Source organism: Sciurus vulgaris (genome assembly GCF_902686455.1).
Source record: "Sciurus vulgaris genome assembly, chromosome: 2".
Taxonomy (NCBI): Eukaryota; Metazoa; Chordata; class Mammalia; order Rodentia; family Sciuridae; genus Sciurus; species Sciurus vulgaris.
In genome coordinates this window covers 15,459,353-15,481,259 of record NC_136462.1, presented here as the reverse complement: position 1 = coordinate 15,481,259, position 21,907 = coordinate 15,459,353, and the positions used below count along the sequence as shown (strand labels likewise).

At 47.4% G+C, this 21,907-nt stretch overlaps 2 protein-coding genes across 2 annotated transcripts in view; both read left to right on the top strand.

Annotated features, from left to right (window-relative positions):
* The first annotated feature begins 8,555 nt into the window (after positions 1-8,555).
* LOC306655065 (uncharacterized protein) lies at positions 8,556-10,107 on the top strand. The gene is made up of 2 exons (XM_079129298.1): positions 8,556-9,184; positions 9,590-10,107. Exons 1-2 carry the CDS (start codon positions 8,721-8,723, stop codon positions 9,708-9,710), a joined length of 585 nt encoding a protein of 194 aa, XP_078985424.1. The 5' UTR covers positions 8,556-8,720; the 3' UTR covers positions 9,711-10,107.
* Positions 10,108-10,160: 53 nt separating this feature from the next.
* KCNK13 (potassium two pore domain channel subfamily K member 13) overlaps positions 10,161-21,907 on the top strand; it is an 81,627-nt gene continuing 69,880 nt past the window's right edge. The window contains exon 1 of the mRNA XM_079129291.1: positions 10,161-10,642. Coding sequence (XP_078985417.1) covers positions 10,309-10,642 — 334 coding nt within the window. The 5' untranslated portion in view covers positions 10,161-10,308. The remainder of the gene's footprint in view (positions 10,643-21,907) is intronic.

Here is a 21,907-nt window from a genome sequence, read left to right as displayed (position 1 = left end):
TCACACAGCTGGCTGGGGTCAGAGCGTGTCCTGTTCTCCCGAGGTGACTTAGACTGTTTTCTACTGCACAAGGCTGACTCCCAGCTGGTCACCAGACTCTTCATCTCATAGTTTAGATTAAATACTAGTTTTGAAAAAAAATGTTTCAGTCGTCTTTCAAACTCTTCCTCAGGGGCCTAGGACTTTCCAAAGCTACCTTGAAAACTTGGGGTTGGGGGTACTGAGCTAAAGCAGGAAGCTGGGTGACAGGACCTTGGGGCCCTTCTCCTACCTTCCAGCAGAGAACTTCTCGTTTACATATTGGAGTTTTATAAAGGTGATTATCTGAGACTTTTTTCTGCGTGTGTGTGTGTGTGTATGTGTGTGTGTGTAAATTTTTTTAAGAGCCACTGAATTCATTTAAGCATTTCACAGATTGGAAAGCTAAGGCTTTTCTGAACCTACCTCTACTACTACAGTATTCAGGCCCTACGCTGGATGACCCTGACGGTCATGGAGGAAACGTAAAGTCACTGTACTGGCAGAAGCCAGCATAGTGGAGAACCAGCCCTGAGCTGGCACCCATGCATCCGAACTGGATGACCAGAGGACTGTGGCAGAGAAGCTGAGGTTTGGTGGCTCCATCCTGGAGGGCAGCAGAGACTGGGGTGACAGCAGGACCCGTGTCCAGGCGGTGCTGGTCTGCTGGGGAACAGGACACAGCCAGTCAGGAATGGCACGTAGGCAACTGGCCTTGGTGGCCTTGTGGTCCCTAACAGTAGGAAGAGGTGGGCAGAGAGCCTGGGCCAGAACTCAGAGCTGGAGTCAGGTGGGCCAGGGTTGACTCCTAGCCCTCCACTCACCGACTGTGTTACCTGAGCCAGGCTGACTGCCATCTCTGTGCTCAGAGGTGGGTTTTCACCCCGCGGAGGATTACTCGAACAGCGGAAAGAGTGCCAAGCGCTTAGTGCTGTGCGTGCTTGGACCAGAAAGGTGAAAAGGGAGGCCCTGCCTCCACAGCAGTTCATCCCTTAGGATGGTCATCGTCCCTGACACTACTGTCCCTACTTTTCACAGGTTGATCCCCTGGCCACCCTTCTCTAGACCTAGGGGGACCCTGGAGGACACCTGGATGTAGGGGCCTGGGTAGAGGACTTGAGGTAACTTCACGGACTATCCAGGGTCAAGGAGTCTGCTCTTGGTGGGTGTCCAGCTGTCCGAGGCCCCTACCCACGATAAAGGGCAGGGCTGAGCAGGACCAACCAGGAAGGGCCAGCACCGCAGGCTTTCTGGGTTGTCAACACACTTGGGAAACAATGCCCTGAGAATAATCCAGAACATGTGGAACACAAAAGGTGAGCACTTCAACCCGTGTGGTCCTTCGTTTAATGGGATGGGCTAAATTACCCAAGTACTTGAGAAAGTGCCACTGAACTGGCTGCTAATGCTTTTGAGGCAATTGCACTCCTGGTCTCAGGCTGGGTCTCAGCGGTTCCTTCTCCCCACCTGAGGCCGGGCTCCCCTCCTCCTGTCTGCATGAAGCAGCGTGGCCCCCTCTGTGCCTTTTTTCCATCTCCTTCCACCCTTCAGGTCTCATTGAAACACCTTCCGTGGCTTGACGCTTACTGAGGACAAACGATCACGTGAAAGACTGAATGTCCTGCATCTGTGAAGCGCCCAGGCGAGACCTAAAACAGGCTGAGTGAGAGAGGCCAAGCCTGACACCTGGCAGTCTGCAGGAACTCGCTTGCCATTTTGGCAGGAGGATTCCATGTCCCCCACTTCCCAGGAGTCCTCATGGGAAGGGAAGCCTGGACTGCCACCAACTTCTTTGAGTGAGGGAGGGAGATAAGATTTTTTAATTATCTACCAACATACTCCTAGGCAAAACTGCCTGGTTTTAACTGTAGTGTGACATAAAGCAGCCTTGAATTTCCCTGGTCTGGGCTGTGCTTTTCCACATAACGGTGATAGCTACTATTTTCCGAGTGCTTCTTATACTTCAGCTCCTATACATAAGTGCTTTTAACTTAATTCTCACATCACCATTTTGAGGAATGTACCGTAGTTGGCTCCATTTTATAGATGAGGAAACTGAGATTCAAAAGAGTTAAATACCAGAAGATCCCTCAGTAAGCATGGAACCAAGGCTACTGCCTCCGAAGTGCACAGGCTCCTGCACCTACCATACTGCAGGTGGAGCATCATTTCTCTGGAATCTGGGGTAGAAGTTACATGGTTTTCCTTACTAGCACTCATTCGGGTTACATGACTTTTCAAATGACTACAGTTTACACAGCAGACTCAGTATGCTTAAAATAAGAATCTTGGATTTTGATCAGTCTTTTTTCCATGATTGTTGATTTTCTAATGAAACTCTTACTTGATCCTTTTTTTTTTGGCGGCGGGGGGGTGGGCAGGACATTTGACATTCTGTCATTAGAATTGCAATTGTAACCCTTCCTGAAGAATGAAGGAGGAATTCCTTGAGAAGACTTGCTTCTGACTGATGAGTACCTCAAGATAAAGATCGGGATAGGCATTTTATTTACATTTTTTAAACTTAGCAATTATACTGATGGATTAGTGATATTAATTGTGACAAAGTATGACAAAAGTCTGCACAGGAACTCAGTGATTGGCAGGAACAAAATAGAGAGTGTAGAGCTAAATCTAAAATTTGGATTATGTGCTGGCTACATGTTCTGCCCAGGTCAGGTCCCATTCTGAGGAAATGTTTGGAAATTTTCCAAGTTTAATAGCCCATTTATGTCAAGCAATAACCAGGACAAGAGTGCCACAAGCCGCCCCATCTCCTATTACATATCTATCATCTAGTAACTTATGTGGCAATTTAGCGAGACCCTGTCTCAAAAATAAAAAGGGTTAGGACATAACTCAGTGGCAGAACACTTGTGCATTCACACAAGAAAAGATGAGACAGATCAGGGGCCAGATGCAGCCATTTGCTTCTGGTGTGATCAGGACTAAGATTATTTGTCCACAGAGATACAACTGGCAAGGACAGCTGGGGTTTAAACCCAGGTAGTGTAGCTCCAGAGTCGTGCTCTGCTGTGAGTGACCAGGCGGCAAATGTGGCAGATGTTCCCAACTAGAGCCAAGGAGCAGACTTCACGTACATGAAATGTAACTATATACAAGACCAGTTGTGCTTTCACCCACTGTAACAGCCAGTCATGGTTAGCATGACAGCCAACCAGCAGCATATAGAGTCAACCACTAAATGTCCCATCAGTACACAGGACCAAGCCACTGGATTACTCACGCCAGACCCTGCTGGGGGAGCATAGCAGGCTGAAAACTTTGCATTGTTTATGTCTTATTAAATTTGCTGACTTAAGCCTTCCATTTCTGTTGACTTGCTAGATCAAAAGTACAGAATGGAAGGAATCAGTCTGGATGTCAGAAGAGAAGGTGGCATAGAAGATGCTAGAGAGAAGCAGGAGGCAAGAGAGCCCAGGAAATGGGGTACTGGGTGCCATAAAACAAAGACGTCTCATGCACTAATGGGTGAGCTAATGAGGGCCCTTGCGTTGCAAGCCTTGGCCCAGGTACTGTATGGTACAGAGCTCCAAGCGAGTCTGTCTCAAGGCAGACTGACTGACACGTGCAAGTGGCTCTTTCTTCTCTTTAGACCTGCAGGAAGCTCCACTGAAACCACAGTCTGACCGGTGTTCATCATTCATGTGTATGAGTCACTTGGTTCAGTCTCCTGTTCCCTTGGTGGCAAGGCTTGAACTGGAAGGCATCCAGACCAACCTCCTTTGGTAAGACACACAACAAAAGAGAAGCTGGGCAGGAAAGACAAAGGAGAAGTTGCATCCACGGCATTCACTCTGGGGCTGCCTGATTGTCGATAACTCCATACACATCATCACACCTGCCAGGGAGCAGGTGACAGTAGCTCCAGTTTTAAGGGGTGAGAATAAGGTTCAGGGTAACACAGCTAGATCATGAACAAGAGATGTGCCTCATCTGTGGTGCTGGGTTTGTCCCAACTAAGCCAGTGCCTGTCCCTGTCTGGCCCAAAGATGCAGAGACCATTGTGTGTGCCCTGGATAACTGTTGGCTCATAGTTCTTTAAAAATTATCATGACCACTGCTGAGAAGCTACTCGGGAGGCTGAGACAAGAGAACCAAAAGTCTGATGCCAGCCTAGGCAATTTAGTGAGACCCTGTCTCAAAAAGGACTAGGATATAGCTCAGTGGAAGAGCACTCCTGGGTTCAAATCCCAATGCCACAAATAAAATAAAATAAAGGTCAGAAAGGACCAAAAGCAGGCAGAAACTGGCAAGCCCATATCTGGAAGAAAGATACCACGCTGGACAAACTTTCTGTTTTTCACCACTTTGCGACAGAGGTCGAGTCTTGGTTTGCACCGTGCAGAACAGGTAAGCCTCCAGTGGAAAGTGTCTTATCCTGCTGGCCTAAAGAGCCAGAGCAGAGGGTTTGGAGCAAGCATGGCATCTTGGGAACAAAGGGAAACAAGAGAAGAGAGCCAGAGGGATTCCCAGGTTCTGCTACATAAGCCCTGCTCAAGCCTACACCAAACTACACAGTGCTAAAACATTTTTAGAAGCTAACAATTCAGTCTCTCAGTTGCCCGAACCACATTTCAAGTGCTCGGGCGTCACTGCATATTGAATGGAATGGATACAAGATATTTCCATTATGGACTAAGTTGCACTGGACAGCATTGACTTGGTCAACCCAATTAAAGCATGAAAATCATTAGAACCGACTCACTGTCCTCCCTAAAAAGGCCCAACTCTATGCTGTTCACAACAGATCCACTTTAAATATAGAAAGACAGGGACAAATTAATGAGTTGGAAAAATACTGTACAAATGTCAAGCAAAAGAAAGCTGTGATGACTGAAATTAATGTCAGATAAAGTAGACTTCAAGACAAAGGGGTATTACCAGTAATAAAGAGAGACACTTCCTAATGATGAAAGATCACTCCATCAGAAGGTCAAATAATCATAAAGACATACCCAATTACAGCTTTGAAGGACATGAAATAAACATCAACAGTTAAAGGGAGAAGTAGACAATTACACAATTATATCTGGTGATTTTAAATACTCTTACCCATGATAGAACTAATGAACTATAAAGACAAGCAGAAGATCTGAAAAACACAATTATCCTGACTTACCATGACACTAAAACTGCAGAATATACATTCTTGTCGATTGCACATGGCACTAATGTAGCTGGAACACAAAGTAAGTATCGGTAAGTTTAGAAAGACCGGACACATGCTTAAAAGGGTTCTCTGAAAACATTGGAAATAGAAATAAGATACTTTGTCATTTAAAAAAATACAGATATTTGAAAATTAAGCAACATATGTGCAAATATTTCATGGGCCAAAGAAGAAAACAAAATATTTTGAATACAGCATAAAAATAAAACATTCCAATAATTTTAGGATGCAGATAGCACTGTACTAATAGAGAAACTTACAGCTTTAAAATGCCAATATTAGCAAAGAAGAAAGATCTAAGATTAGTGATATAAACATACACTATAAGAAGTTTAAAAAGAAAAGCCAAAAAGGAAGAAAAATATGTCATCCTCCACTTATTAGCGATATCATTCGTCCTTTGGCTTTTTGAGATTGGCTTATCTCACTTAGCATTACATAATGGGGGGGAGGGAAGGGTTAGTGTTAGGGTTAGAGTTAGGGTTAGGGAGGGGGGCAAGTATGGAGGAAGGAAGTACTGTATAGAGGGTAAAGAGGGGTGGGAGGGGTGGGGGGAAGGGAAAAAATAACAGAATGAATCAAACAACTTTATGTAAATTTATGATTACACAAATGGTATGCCTTTGCGCCATGTACAAACAGAGAAACAACATGTATCCCATTTGTTTACAATAAAAAAAATAAATTAAAAAAAAAGGAAGAAAAATAATAGAGTAGAAGCCCCAAGTGAGATTTATTCCAGAAGCACAATGCTTTTCTTCTTAGTACTTTCTAATGTTCACGTTTAACAGTAGAGAATAAATTGATGAAATTCAACATACTAAGAGAATAAGGAAGAAAAGTATTGCAACAGATGAGGAAAAGCACAAGATGAAATTAAGCACTCATCCATGCTTCATTCAAAAACTAGAAATGAAAATAAAAGGAAACTTCTTTAACCAAATAAAGGGTATCCATAAAAAAAACCTATAGCTAAAGCATATATAATTATGATAAACCAAAAGCTTTCTCCTAAGATCTTCAGTAACATATCTGCTTCCACCTCTTCTACTCAGTAATGTACTGAGGTACTAGCCATTGCAATAAGACAAGAGAAAAAGATGGAGAAGGAAGAACCAAAACTCTTCCAGACATCATTATAATAAAAATTCCTAAAGGAATCCTTAAAACAATCATCATGACTAATAAGCAAATTTAACAAGATTGCAGGAATCAAGGTAATTTGCAAAAAAACGTTTGTATTTTTTATATACCACAGCAAAAGCAAGTCTTTGAAAAAATTTTGAAATTCCATTTACAATAGCATCAAAGGAACATTAGAATGACTTTATAAAAGATATGCAAGATCGCTATAAAAATTTTCTAGGAAAACCAAAATAAATGGAGGGATATATACCTTACTCATGAACCATCAGGATGTCAGCTCTCCCCAAAACAGTTTCAACACAATCTTGATCAAGATCACACTAGGTTTTTTCTGATGAAATTTAATAAGTGATACTGATTTTTTTCATGAAAAAATGTATAATATTCTAAGAAATCCTGAAAAAGAAGAGTGAAGTTGAAAGATGCACACTCTGGACTTCAACACCTACCACACAGCTACAAAATAGAACAATAATCTATATACTGTGCATTAGCATAGGAATAGAGAAATAGATAATAAGATACAGGTTCCTGAAATAAATTCATTCCTATTGTCTTTCCAACAAATGACCCTGGAATATTGAATATCCATGTAGACAAAATGAATATCTCTGACCTCACACCATATAGAAACAAAACGGATCACAGACCCAAATATAAAAACGGGGGAAAGGGGACAGAACCTAAGCACACTGGAGGGAGGTAATGATTTTTTTAATTTTTTTTTTTTTTTTAGTTGTCAATGGACCTTTGTTTTTTTATTTATATGCAGTGCTGAGAATTGAACCCAGTGCCTCACACATACCAGGCAAGTGCTCCATTTACCACTGAGCCACAACCGCAGCCGGATGATTTCTTAATATACAGAAACTGAAGAGTGATACATTGGACTTAACCAAAATTAAAACATCCATCAGAAAACATTTAAGAACATAAATAGGCAAGCTAGAGGTAGAAAATAGTTGCAAAATACATGTCTAAGAAATAAATGATATCCTGGATATAAAAAAGAATATAACTCAATAATAGACAAAACATTTTTAAGTGGGTAGAAAATTTACGAAGATAGATACATGTCCAACCGACGACACAAATTAAAACCACAAGAAGATAATGCTATGTGTCTACCAGTAAACAGTATATTTAAAATTTAAATGACTGATATTTCCAAATATCCACAAGGATATGGAAGCTCCTGAAACTGTTCCACATTGTCAGTTACAATAGCACTTTGGGGAAATGTCAGATAGTTTCTTACAAAACTAAATACATACCTACCCTATGATCCAGCAATTTCACTCCTCGGTCTTTACCCAAGAGATATGAAAACATATACCCAGTTTTATTTATGATGGCCAAAATTTTCCAACATCCTGTTTTCTATCAATAGAAGAGTGAATAAAACTATGCTAAATCCAAACCATAAAAAACTAGAGGAAAAGTTACTGACATATAACATGAATAAATCTTAAAAACAATACTTTACATAAACTGTACGATTCTGTCTAGATCTAGAGCAGGCAAAACTATGTGCGAAAATAATCCGTAGTAGAAATATCCAGAACAGTGATTTCCTCTGGAGGAATGTGGGTGGGGACTTACTGGGAAGGGACTTTGGGGGACTCTGCCCTGTTGGTGATGGTTGATAGATGGGGTAGATTAGTGTTTGTCTTCCAAAGGTGCCACACTTGTGAGAATTCACCTAATGGTACTCTTAAGATTTGTCCATTTCATTATATGTAAATTTTACCACAAAAGAAAAAGCTTTAAATAATTTTTGAACGCTAGGTAATGGCAGGTGTATACATGTCCACCACTTTTTGAAATGCATCCTAACTGAATGAGTTGATGGACGGAGAGAGGGACAGATAAATACATAAGAACGTAAAGTAAGTGTTAATTATAGAGTCTAGGTTGTGGGTATCTCTGTTAAAATCCGCTCAACTTTTGGGAATGTTTGAATTTTTCATGATAAAGTGGGGGTGGGGAAGATCATTGTGGTCTAACCGAGGTTGGCCCGGCAAGCGCCCGGAGTCCGCCGGCAGAGACCATCCCAGGAGGTGGCCCTTGTGGCCAGTATACACGTGCCCCAGTATCATTTCCCCCTAAAGCTCCTGTCCCATAGGCTGGTAAAAGAGGCCCTGGGGAGTGAATAACGGAGCCAAGGAACGCTGACAGCATCGGGGCTTCTAATGAACTCGCTGGAGCTGTTTCTTAATGCAGAATCACTTGGTTTCATTAAACAGGACTGCAAGCCCTTCTCTCTCTCTTCCTGGTTGGGAGTACTGGGTTGGTGGATCCCCTGGGAGCACACTCTCGGAATACGGAGAATTCTACTCAGTTCGCAGGTGCCCACGTATCCATGCCTTCACGCATCCATATTCTCCCCCGCGCGCCCGGGGCGGGTGATTCTGGAGGGGCGCTGTGTGGCTGGGTTCACGGGTGGTGGCGAGAGGTGTCGGAGCGGGGCCGAGCGCCCTCTCCTGGACCCGGAGGGACCCACGCAGGCCACCTAAGCACCCGACTTGCCTCCCCAGCCCTTGCCCCCGAGATCTGCGCACCGGGTGGGAGCGCTGCAGCCCCGAGGTTGGCCCGGCGAGCGCCGGGAGTCTGCCGGCTGAGACCATCCCAGGAGGGGGCCCTCGCGGCCAGGAGGCGGGCGACAGGGTGGAGTCGCTACGGCCGGCAGCCGCACGGCTCCACCTGTTGCGGCGTCGGAGCGCGCCCGCTAGCAAAGGCTGAGCCCCGCTCTGCAGGGCAGGGCCGCGAGAGGAGGAAGCCCAGGGACAATCCTGACAGCGGTACAGAGGGAATGCTCCCGGGGAGGTGAGACCTGAGCGCAGCCGCGGGGCCAGCACCTCCAGCCAGGGGAGGTCTCCGGGAGGCGCCCCCGCGGTTTGCGGGAGAGCCTTGCGGTGGATCTGTATGGAGTAGCGGGGGCTCTCTGCGCGGAGCCCCTGCCCGCTTCCCCCAAGAACTACGGAGCCCAGGCAGCCAAGAGCGGGTGGGAGAAAGGAACTCTCTGGAATCTCCTAGCCACTGTCCTTGAGGGACCGCCAGCTCTCTCGAGAGCTGACCTGGCCAGGCCAACAGGTGCACGCAGAGAACGCCCCCGCAGGACCCAGAGGCCAAGGACGCTCTGCCTGGGGCAAGATGAGGGAGGCTGCCTGGGGAGATGCTCCTAACTTCCTTATTCCCTTGTTCCAACCTTCCTTTCTGGTCTCTCTCCAGGCGACCCGCCTGCTGGATGCCACGCAGCCTGGGGGCCGAGCGGGAGGTTCAAGCTTGCAGATGCCACTCCGCACTGTCCCTCAGTTCGAGCGCCTGCCCTGGACGGGTATCCAGCCTCTAAGCCCAGGCAGCCGGGTCTGTGACTCGGGAGGAAAGAGATTTGGCGCGACAGGGTGACTAAGACGCACCACTGCCGACCCAACTGGGTGGGCACCTCCAAAGCCAAAAGACAACCTCTTCACCCGCGTCGTACGCATCGGCGGCGCGAGAAGTGAGGTCAACGGGCAAAGACCCGGTGGCTCCACTGACCCGCCGACCTCGCTGGACTCCAACTTTGGCTTCCGGGGAAGTTCAGGTCCTCCGGAGTTTGCCCTGAAGACGCGCCACGCCCCCTCCCCAGTCGGAGCCAAGCCGGGAGCCGGGGTGCCAAGCCCTACGGACTCTGCGCTCCGACTCTCGGGTCTTCAGTGTTAAGAACTCCAAGCCCGGCGGGGAACGGCGGCGACAAAGCGGATTCGAAACCAGGACGTGGGGAGCTGGTGCCGCAGAAGGGGCGGAGGCGGCGGCCTGGGGGAGCGCCCGGCGGTCATGGGCGAGCCGGCCGCGGGGCGTCCGGGAGCGGGCTGAGTGCCCGCCGAGCCGCGACCTCCCCGGGGTGTGGACGACAGTCCGCCTGCGCCCAGGGCGGCCTGGCACGGGGCTGTCCCGGGGGCCCGGTCATGGCCGGCCGGGGTTGCAGCTGTGGTCCCGGCCACCTGAACGAGGACAACGCGCGCTTCCTGCTGCTCGCCGCGCTCATCCTGCTCTACCTCTTGGGCGGCGCCGCCGTCTTCTCGGCGCTGGAGCTGGCGCACGAGCGGCAAGCCAAGCAGCGCTGGGAAGAGCGCCTGGCCAACTTCAGCCGCGGCCACAACCTGAGCCGCGAAGAGCTGCGCGGCTTCCTGCGCCACTACGAGGAAGCCACCAGGGCCGGCATCCGCATGGACAACGTCCGTCCGCGCTGGGACTTCACCGGTGCCTTTTATTTCGTGGGCACCGTTGTGTCCACCATAGGTAAGTGAGCCGCCGGGTCTCCTGGGGTGCCCACGGTCCCCACTCCCCCCCGATGAGCAGGACACAGCCTTTCAGACTTCCATTCATCCACCTGGGCGCCCTGCCCGCTCCACCAGGTGAGCTGCTGCCGATCCACAGGTGTGGTGCCTCCCCGCCACACTAACCGCGGCCCACCGAGCCAGCCCGGCTCCTTGAGCTTATTAGAAATTCAGCCTGTCCCCTCCCCAGACCCCTGAGGCAAACGCCACGTGTTAATCCGTCCCAGGGGATTTGCATGATTCTTACATTGGCGCTCTGCATAGGAGATCCTCTCTCTAGTTAAGGAGGCAGGACTGAGTTCATGGAACTTTGAGGAGAAAGCTTTCAAATAGACAGGAACCTATGAGCATTTACTGAGCAAGGACTTCACAAGCCACTGATCAGAGCAAATGCCTGAATTTAAGACGACTCTGGCCGTGACTTCAGAGAAGAAGAAAGAGAAAGAGAAACTCAGATAGAATTCCAGATTGGATGTAAATGGGGAGAGGTGTGATGCGTGTTCAAAAGACGGAAAGTGTTTCCTGACAGGAGGAACCAGAAGAAGTGACCCTTGGGCTGATTCAGTTGGTGTTTGGCATGATTTGGGTTTGGAGTCTAAAAGGACATTGCATTCTGGAGCAGAGGAGAATTGCATTAGAGGGTTCCATGAGCTGGCTGCGCTGACTGGGGTAGTGGAAGGAAGGGAGGAAGGTCTGTTGACCAATGGAGTGGAGGGGGGAAGTCTTCACTGCCACCCTGGGAGCTGGAGCTTATCTGGAGGCAGTTGGGAGCCAAGAAGGATCTTGAGCAAGGGTGTGGCATGGCTACTTTCAGCTATGCATTTATGCCCCAACCGAAAGCAATGGGGGCTGCCTTTGTACCACACTCCCACAAACGCATAAGCCAGTGATAAGTAGGTTGAGGAAGGTGCTGTAGAAATTCTGAGAAGAGGATTGGAGGAGGGAAAGTGCTTTGAAAGACTAGAAAGAGAAAGGAAGTGACTTGCAAGCTGCCAGAGCACCAGGGCAGCAAAAGGGCGGTGCTGGCAGCAGCACGGGGTGTGCCTGCTAGGTGATCTGCAGCTAGGGCCCCTTGCTCTCTTGAAGGGCCTGTCAGTGAAGCAGGTGACAAGGTGTACCTCCTTGAGCCTCCCACACAGCCTCATGGCATGTAGACATTCTACCAGGGGTACATTCTGCTCGGAGTACAGAAGCAATCAGCCTCGGTCCTGATTAGAGAGAAAGAATGCCCAAGGTTAGTCCAGGAACCCAGGGTTTCAGCAGCTGAGTGGGAGGCGAGGCAGAGAGGACTGGCGTGATTGGGAACACACAGGCCACATCTGAAGAGCTAAAGAGCTTCGGGCTAAAGAGCCTGGATCACACCCCTTCCCATCCTGGTGGCCCTGCCCATCAGCAGCCCTGATGGCACCATGGTTGCTGAGTGTCTGGCAGGAAAACTCTCAGAGCATTGTCCATGAGGACTTGAAGCCCGGGCCCTGCAGGAGATGGACAGGGAGTACATCCTTCCGCAGCACATACTGGACTTTCTTAGCAGTGTTTTACAAGTCCTTGATGACGTCACTTCCCATGTCTCTAAAGACAGTTTCATGATTTCTACATAGGGAACTCTTGGCAGTGAACAGGCTGATTTGGAGGTGTCACTTTGGAACTTACCTTCAATCTGCTGTGTTTGCATTGTAAGTGCAGGATTTTACTTAGATTGAATAATATTTGGGGTGTCTTTGATGCAACTTAGGGGGCTGAATCCTCCCCACAATCATAAACCATTTGTTGGTGCTTCCCATGGAGATGGAGGTAGGAGGAGCAGAGTCTGTGCGTGGGCTGGTGAACATGGGTGCCACAGGCACAGGGGAGGTCATGGGCAGGTGGGCAGGTAGGAACACAGACTTTTGAGCTGCAAGTATGATAAAGTGCTGGTGGGTCAGGATGAGACCAGCACACAGAATCTGGAGTGGGGCCTCTGTAACTTGGGCAAGTTCCTTAACCCTTCTGAGTCCCGCCCTCCTCATTAAATGTGTCTAAGAAATCTGGCACAATGTAACTCTTGGGTGAATCTTAGTCCTGCCTCCTGTCCCTTCCCTCCCTCAGTCTGCAATGAACTCTCTGAGTGAGAGCAATGAACTCCAGTAAGGAAACGCAGCCCTACACTCCTGTAAGGAGACTGGGGCAGGAGGATCATGAGTGTGAGACCAGCCTCAGCAACTTAGCAAGACCCTGTTCCAAAATTAAATAAGAAGAGCTGGGAACCAGGTGCAGTGGTGCACACCTGTAGTCCCAGTGGCTAAGGAGGCTGAAGCAGGAGGATCGAAAGTTCAAAGCCAACCTCAGCAAAAGTAAGGTGCTAAGCAACTCAGTGAAAACCTGTCTCTAAATAAAATACAAAATAGGGCTGGGAATGTGGCTCGGTGGTCGAGTACCCCTGAGTTCAATCCCCAGTACTTAAAAAAAAAAAAAAAAAGCATGAAGTGTTATATGGGTGGACTTATTTTCTTTTCTAATTTTTTATGTTTCCTTTTAATTTGTTTTATTTATTGCTATTATAATAACAGCACTTGCTGTTCTTAAGGTACTTGTACACCAGTGTTCAGAGTGACATTGTTCACAATAGCCAAAAGGTAGAAACAACACAAATGTTCATCCAAAGGTGTAGGATAAACAAAATATGGTGTAAGCAATACAGTGGAATTTTATTCAGCCATGAAAAAGTGAAATTTTGATGTATATAATATGATATAGTTGAACCCAGAAAACAATTCTACTTATTAAATTAAGCCAGACACAGAAGGACACATATCATCTGATTCTGCTTACATGAGGTGCCTGGAATGGGAAAATTCATAAGAGACAGTGAAATAGAGGTTGTCAGGTGTGGAGGAAGGTGAGAAGGGGCATTGTTGTTTAATGGTAAATGAAAGCATTTTAGGGTTAGGTAGCGGTGATACTTACCCAACCTTGTGAATGTATTTAATGCTATCGAATTGTACACTTACAAATGCATAAAATGATAAATCTGTATCTTTTGCCACAATTAAAAAGTCAGAGCAGAACATTCAGACACAATTCAGGAGTGCTGGTGGGGAAAAGGGCAGGTGACCGACAATCGATTAAAGTTCTCAGAGACAGAGCTTGGCAGTATATCCTGTAAGTGGTCTTCTGCAAATAGCTTTTCCTGAAGGAGGTTTTACCTAGGAGTTTGCTTCTGTGTTTACCTATGTGTTTATAACTGGGCATCTGGACATAAAGAATTTGAGGTACTTTGCATATGAGATAGTCAGTAGGCACAGATTATGGTGTAGTAACAAGCCACCCCCCAAGTCTTCAGAGATCGCAAAGTTTACTTTTTACTTGGGCGGAGTCCACTCTGGACTCAGGTGGCTCTCTGGGGCAGTTGTCTCCTGCGTGGTCTGTGTGCTCCAGCGGCTTTTCTCTCGTGGCTTCATCTGTACCTGCTCCCAGGACTGTCTGGGAAGGGGGATTGAGCACCAGCAATGATACCACAGGTCATCTCCACTCTTGTCCCCTTGGTCAGATCAAGTCACACGGCCACACCAAACTTAAAGGGTCACGCAGTGGGTGAGATCTGATGTTGGCGGACTGTGTGGCTGCCTCCCACACACGCATGCACACTGTTCCAGAAATGGACACCAGTGGACGGAAGACTCCAAGGAGGTGAGAGAAGATGGGCGGGAAGGGAAAATCTGCCCCATTTGCTGATACACAGGGATATATGGCAAAAGGACCTGGGTCATTGCCAAACTGAAGCCTGAGTTTGGCTCTCGGTTTTTCCATTATCAAAGAGGCGGCGACATCCATTAAATGGTTCCCCTTATCCAAGCTGGCTTCTTGAAAGACACCCAACTTCTTCAGTCTGGAATAAAAGTTTCTCCTGCATCTTGTCATGAAGGGGACAAGATAATGTGGTGAGTGAGCTCCTCCACGGCTTAGCCAAAAGTATGAAAGAGGACCGTGTGTCCTACAGGGACATCCCTCAGTTCAGGCATAGTTAAGCAAGAGCCCCTCTGCCAAAGCCCAAAGCTCACAGAGCAAGCAGGCAGCTCTGGATGTCTCCATCCAAGAAGGACATTTTGAACCCTCTCTTGGTGGTCCCCAAGCTTTAAGTCTGGAAGAACCCACCTGAGGGAAATATGGCGCTTGTTAAGACGCAGGTGTACAGGGCCCCCTTTAGAGAGATTCCAATGTGGTAGATGTCCTCTTTCAGAAACGTCCTTGAAGGCGATTCTGTTGGGCAGAGGAGCAAGCACACCTGGAGGGACCTACATCTTGAAGCATGGGCATGTATGGTAGGAGCAGACATCTGCTTGAAAACTGACACCTTCCACGAGGATCCTTGCTATTTTGAATGGTCTATTAATCAGATGCCGTAGCATCACCAAGAAGCTTATTAGACAGGTAGTCTCAGATGGACCCCAGACCCCTGGTATCAGAGTCTGCTCTTTAACGAAACACCTGGCAAGTCCTAGGCACGTTCAAGGCTGAGAAGCCTGGAGTCTGGAAGGCTCTTATCTTGTGGTGTTGCTGATGAGGGCAGCTGCTTCGGTTTGGGCTTTCAAACACAGACAAAACAGGGGCAAGGCTGGTCAGGAGGCGAGCTTGCTCATCTGTGGCTTTGGTAGACTCTCTCCCGGGCTGGAAGTCAAGCACACCCAGGGGAAAGTTAAGCATTATCCAGATGCAAGGGGGTGCTGACCTTGAGCTCAGGCAACAGCAGCTTATGAGGATCTGAGACACAGAGAGGCTCGGCCTGCCTTGTGGGGACCACTCAAGATGTGTGATCTGATTTTCAACTAGAGTTTTTATTCACTTTAGTTCAATAGAAATAATTCCATTGGGTCCATTTTGGTCCAGGTGTAGCTCGTGGGTAGCATGGGGTTCAGGAGCTGAGCTGGCAGGTGTGGGGCTTGGCCTGGTTCATGTGTAGATGAATGTGGCACAAAACCGAATATCGTTTGGGGAATCATTTTTTCCCCACAAGGGAACAAGGTTGAGGAAAGAGCTTTCGAAATCAAATGATATGGGATTCAACCAATAAAATATTGGGAATTACTATTTTACAGTATCAAATTGATGTCAACTGACATCAAAGATGAACAGCCATTCAGAAAGAATAAAAACACCCATGAACACTAAGGAGTGTCTTACATGTGTCAGGGTTGAAATCACACATTGAATGGGCACTTTATAGTTGGTGAAATATGTGCACACGAACCTTACAAGGTAGGTAAGGAAGTTGCTGTTAATTCCATCTTGCAAATAGGGAAACACCAATATCTTAAAGTGAGAGAGTCAGAATTGGAACCAAGTTTTGTTCTGTTCAGTGCCTGATGCAAAAAGAAATACATACTGATTTTAAAAGCCTGATGGGCGCTCTCATCTGTTTTCTACAGCTAATAACACAATATCACACACTGAGTAAGTTATGGAGAAAAAAAGGTTTCTTCTGGCTCAAGGTCGAGGTTCTGTATCTGGTGATGATAACCTTCTTGCTAGTCCCTAGTTGTACAAAGTAAGATGTGGTGAGGAACCCCAAGTGCATGTGTGCCTGTCACCCAGTCTCTCTAATAAAGGCCCCCAGGATTCAGTCATAGGGAATCCCAACCTGCTGACCTCATGGATCCCTAATCACCTCCCAAAGGCCCCCTGCAAACATATGGCTAGATTATTCCCACTCTCTGGAGCCTCACAGCGGGGATTAAATTCCATCATCAGTTCCAGGAAACAACCCATAAAACCATAGTATATGGAAAAGTGTAAAAAAGTAGAAAATCACCCCTCCTCCTGCCTTCCAACAAGAACCACCATTAATATTACAGTGTATCATATTAGATTGCTCCTAAGTGCTATTTTATTGAATCTAAACTGTGTCATTTTATGTGCCTTTCAGAAACAAAAGCTGCCAATTAAATTCTGATGTGCTAGTGGCTATGAGATGCCTTTAGATTTCAGGGATATTAAAATGGAAAGGTGTCTCTTCAAGACACTGAGATGTGTCTCTGTATCTCATTGCTTATCATGGAACCATTAACACATGAGCATAAGGTAGCACTTAGGTAAAAATGAATATCATGATCTAAAGGTCTTTAAATTGTACCAAAATTGATTAATCATAAAGGCTTATTAATAGTGGTTTGAATATTTATTACATTCATCTCCTCTGAATCAACTCGCTGAGTCTTTCCCCATTTTCCATTTGGGAGCAGAGGGATTCCGGTTAATCAACACACAGGTGGGCTTCCTATTAAATGTTCGCGTCATGCTCTTTGTCCTTGGCTTTCTGCTGGGTGTCTACTCGTGACCATGTGGAGGAGCCGCGTTCTCCATTCCTCTGCAGTTTCGTGTCTCGGCCTCTCCCTGCATGCTCCTGCATCGTCTGTGCTTAGAAGACCCAGATGCTGTGAGATCGCAAGCTTCCGCTGGGCCCTTTCCCGGCTGCTCTGCACTTCCAGCCGTAGCGGTGGTTTGGAAGCACTTCAGTGGGCTGTTCCAAGTGAGCAACAGCAGGTGCCCCTCTGCGTGCCAGCTGGGCATCGATGCAGGGTCTGGGAAGGCGGGCACAGGGAGGCACTCCAAGGAGCGCATTCGCTGGAGGGCAGACGCCAGGGCCATCTCTCTTGAGATCTGCCTTCTAAAATCTCCTGGGGAAGTCCAGGATCATTCTGAGGATCCTGGATTGTTCCATTCCTCGGTTCCCACTTAGAACATCTCCGAGTCTGCTCTGGGTCACAGCCTCTCACTCCACTGTCCGCATCCTTGTTCTGTGTGCCCATCCAAGACTGCTGCATTAGGGATCCTTGTGTGGATTATAAAATATGATGATTTTATTTTTTTTTTAACCTCTAGATTCCATCCTGTTTCTCTTTCCCTTCATGCCTTTCTCTATGAAGGAGAGAGGGATCTGATATGAATGTAACCCAAACAATTCTTGGGTTTCTTTGGGGTCGTAAGCGTAGCTTTCCATTCAGAGGAGTGTGGTTAATGGCTAAAAGTCATGAAAGATGCATTTTTTGCTTGCACCTTAAAGAATCTTATAGAGCCGGGCATGGTGGCACATGCCTATAATCCAGAGACTCGGGAGGCTGAGGCAGGAGGATTACAAATTCAAAACCAGCCCCAGCAACTTAGCAAGGCCTTAAGCAACTTAGGCCCTACCTCAAAATAAAACATAAAAAGGGCTGGGCGTGTGACTCTGGTCAAGCGCCTCTGGGTTCAATCCCTAATACCGAAACAAGCAAACAGAAACCCTTACAGAGCTTCCCAAGGAGGCGTCCCTCGCTCCTCCTCTCCCAGCCTCTCATCTCTCAATTCCGGGGCCTCCTGTACCTAACACCCTTGCCCTTTCTCCCTAGCTGTAGCTCTCCTTTTGTTCCTTGTTCTTCCCTGTCCTCGCTAGGCCCCTCTCCCCGGCGTCTCTCTGCCTGGTATAAGTACTGGTACAACCTCCACCGTTGCTCTCAGTGTCCTCTCGTTTCCTAATTCCTGGGTTCTCCAAAGTACAGGACAGACTTAGGAGCTGACTGGCAGCAGTTCTTTCCCCTCACAAGGAATGAGAGAAGCAGGGATGATTATGGTCATCAGGATATTCACAACTTTTGACATGGGGACCTTCACAGCCTTTAGAGGACACTGCCATGTTCAGACCCAGGGCACGGTCCTGCTGAGGCTGGGGAAAGTGCCAGGTCAGGAGGTCCCTGTCCTGCCGCTGCCTCCCCACCTCTCCTCCCCTCAAGCCTCTGCCTCCTGCCGCTGTGTTTAAGCGAACTGCCAGGCATTTCACCCCTCTTCTGAAACGTCGCACCTTTGCACACCCCCGGTGCCTCCCTCGGGCCAGGGAGCCTTGCGTAGAAGCCCAGTCAACTGCCCAGGGTTTATGGTTCCCAGTGTCTTATCAACCCCCACACCTGTTATTGATCATGTCTCTTTGGAAGGGTGAGTGAACCCAGGGGTCAGACCATGAATGGAAATGAGTGCAGTCTGAGGTGTGGGGCATTAGGGAGTAGTGGGGCCTGTGCCCTGGAGAAAGCAGCCCGCCACAGGCATCATACTCTAACTTCAGAGCACACGGGGCTGACCAGACAAATCCAAGGAGCCTGAGGCCCCTGGTCGAAGCTTGATCACTGTGTGCTCTGGGCTTCCTTCCCTGTGGGGTCAGAAGCACAGGGCACCCCGAGTCTGCTTGCTCAGTAGCAGCGTCTTGATTTCACAGTTCACCTAAGTACCTGTTTCATTGTGCACCCGCTTATCTCTTAAAGGAACAGGGACAGTTGTATTCTCTTCACTCTTCTGAATGGCTACCCACGCTGCAGTCATCCTTTAGTTCATACTACTTCATTTCTTTACTTTATTTCCTGTATATTTTCTCAAGACTTTCATGTTTACATTAAGGTAGAAGAGTTGAACTGTCCTCAAGAAGTTAGACATGGATGTTGTGTATCATTATCATTACTTTTGTGTATAGTAAAATTCATGAAACTTCTCAAGCCTCGCTGAGGGCTGGAAACATCCTACAAGAAGCCCGTGGGGTAGGAACCGTGAACGGCCTCCTGTTACATCAGGGGTCCTGGGGCTCAGAGAGCTGCCGGGCAGGTCTGCGATGGCCCAGCTGGCAGTACTGTGGCCTCCCTTCTCAGCTAACATGGAACCATCGCCCCTCACCCTGTCTTCCTTCGATGTCCTCGTTGTGGGAAGACTCACCAGTTAAACCCGCCACAACCCCTTCCTCAGTTGTGGTGGTCCTGCAGGGTCCTGCTTGGGGGGTAAGCAGACAGAGATGCTGTGGCCAGCAGCCTCCCGGGAGATTTGTGATCTCATAAGATCTGTATTTCCAGGGCCGGGTTGGAGGAGGGTCCCCCTCCCCGCCAGGACACCAAGCGGACAGAGACTTATGCCTCCCCTTGTCACGTTTCACGGTCCTCTCAAAGTTGCCGCATCCCTCCCATCACCAGGACTCAGGATACCTGCCCCCAGACCTTCACCATCCAGTTCAGACATGCATGATCCCAAAGTCACTTCCAGCTTTGCTCGTTAGCCCTTGGCACGTTGGCACGGAGTTTTTCTGTCTCAGGTCTTCTTGTGTATTACGCAGCTGATGAACAGCACAGTTCATCCATCCTACTGATCAACCTGGGCAGTGGTTTTTAAACTCTGTTCCAAGGAACCCATGGGGGTTCTCTAAGGTATCTCTACTCTGCCCTTATTTATCCTGTTTGACGACTGTTATGGTTTAGATATGAGGCCTCCCCCAGAAGTTCACGTGCAAGACAATGCAAGTAAGTTTAGAGGTAAAAAGATTGGATTGTAAGAGCTTTAATCCCATGACAGGGATTAACTGGGTGGTAACTGTAGGCTGCTAGGGTGTGACTGGAGGAGGTGGGTCACCCGGGTGTGCCTTTGGGCTTTGTGTTTTATCTTCGTGGTGAAGAGAACTCTCTCTCTCTCTCTCTCTCTCTCTCTCTCTCTCTCTCTCTCTCTCTCTCTCTCTCTGCTTCCTGGTGCTATGTCCTGACCTGCTTTCTTCCACCACACTCTTCTGCCATGATGTTCTGCCTCACCTTGGGGCCCAAAGAATGGAGTCAGCCATCTATGGACTGAGACCTCTGAAACCATGAGCCCCAAATAAACTCTTTCTCCTATAATTGTTCTTGTCAGGTCTTTTGGTCACAGCAGTGAAAAAGCTGACTGAAAGAACTGGTTGTCATTGACTTTTGTTTACTTGAACTTTTTGGAAATGTAAATACCATCTCCTCTGACTTGTTTTTCATAAATCCAGGTCCCCTGCATGGTTAAAATAAATATTCTCATCCATTCTCTGTTTAGCTCCGACTCTTCTCAAAAGCTATTCAAAAAGCCTACATTTCAAAAGGTTCTGTGAGGTTGGCTATATAATTATGCTTTGATTTATTGCTAAAATTATCACATAATGATTTGCCAGTGTGCTGGCTGCAGGGTTCCCTTGTTTCTTTGTATCCTGTGCCTGCATCTATTTCAGCTGAGTTTTCTCTTGGGTGGCAGAATTGGGGGCTGGAGGGAACATCATTCCCAGCCACACTCCAGGCCTAGTAAACAAATGCAAAATAACATGCCCCAGCGTTTCCTGGTGTATAAATTCAGTCTTATTGCTTTTAGCACTGGCAAAACTTTGATTATTGATGACTTTTTATTATTTTATAAGCATTACCTTGCTAGTTAGTATTACTCTTCATACTTTCTGTGTTTAAACATAGATATTATTAAACTTCTGCATTGTATTAGCAGATACTTCTTCCCTTTGGGCCATCTCTTTTTTTTTGGGGGGGGGTAAGGGGGCTACTGGGGAATGAACTCAGGGGCATTTGATCACTGAGCCACATCCCAGTCCTGTTTTGTATTTTATTTAGAGACAGGGTCTCACTGAGTTGCTTAGCGCCTCGCTTTTGCTGAGGCTGGCTTTGAACTCCCAATCCTCCTGCCTCAGCCTCTTGAACCACTGGGATTACAGATGTGTGCCACCGTGCCTGACCCTCTTTGGCCATCCCTTTAGTTGTCATCTTTAGTGATTTTTAACCACTTACCACATTTTTATGTTTTTATTTGTTAACTGGCTTTGGACTTTCCTCTTTGCAGCAGAGATGGGTGCGTTTTCCATTCGGTGCCCTTCACCTCTCCTCCTCCTGTGCTTCCTTCGGTTTCCTCTGCAGCTTTCTATTTCTCTCATGAGCCTTAGGTGTTCTTTTTGTCATTCTAAGTGTGCTCAGAATGAGATCTTACCCAAACTACCCGCGGATAAAAACATTGCTACCACTATGTTTCATGTTCATAAATAAAACTGAGACGCCCTTCCTGAATGACAGGGAAACTTTTGTCTTTAGGGTCATCCCACCCCCCCCCACCTCCTTCCTCCCAGGTCCTTGTTGCATCTTATTCTCCAGAAATGACAATTTCACCTCCCGGGACCCACCTGGTATCATTGCAGGTGGTGACAGAGAAGCTGAAAGACTTTTCAGTTTCTCCAGCTTCATTTCTCTGGACCTTTGGGCTTTGGTGGATCTTTTACTTAACACAGATTTTTCTCAAGCTTCACTTCTGCTTTCAAACAGAAAGTGAAGAAAATGAACCCTCCGGAAATCACTTTTCCTATGTGGTCTGAAAATGATGCCCCATTTAACCAAGTGGAGTGGGAGGAAAGGAGGGAGGAGAGCCACATGCATTCCCTGCTTCCTGGAGCCCGAGCCAC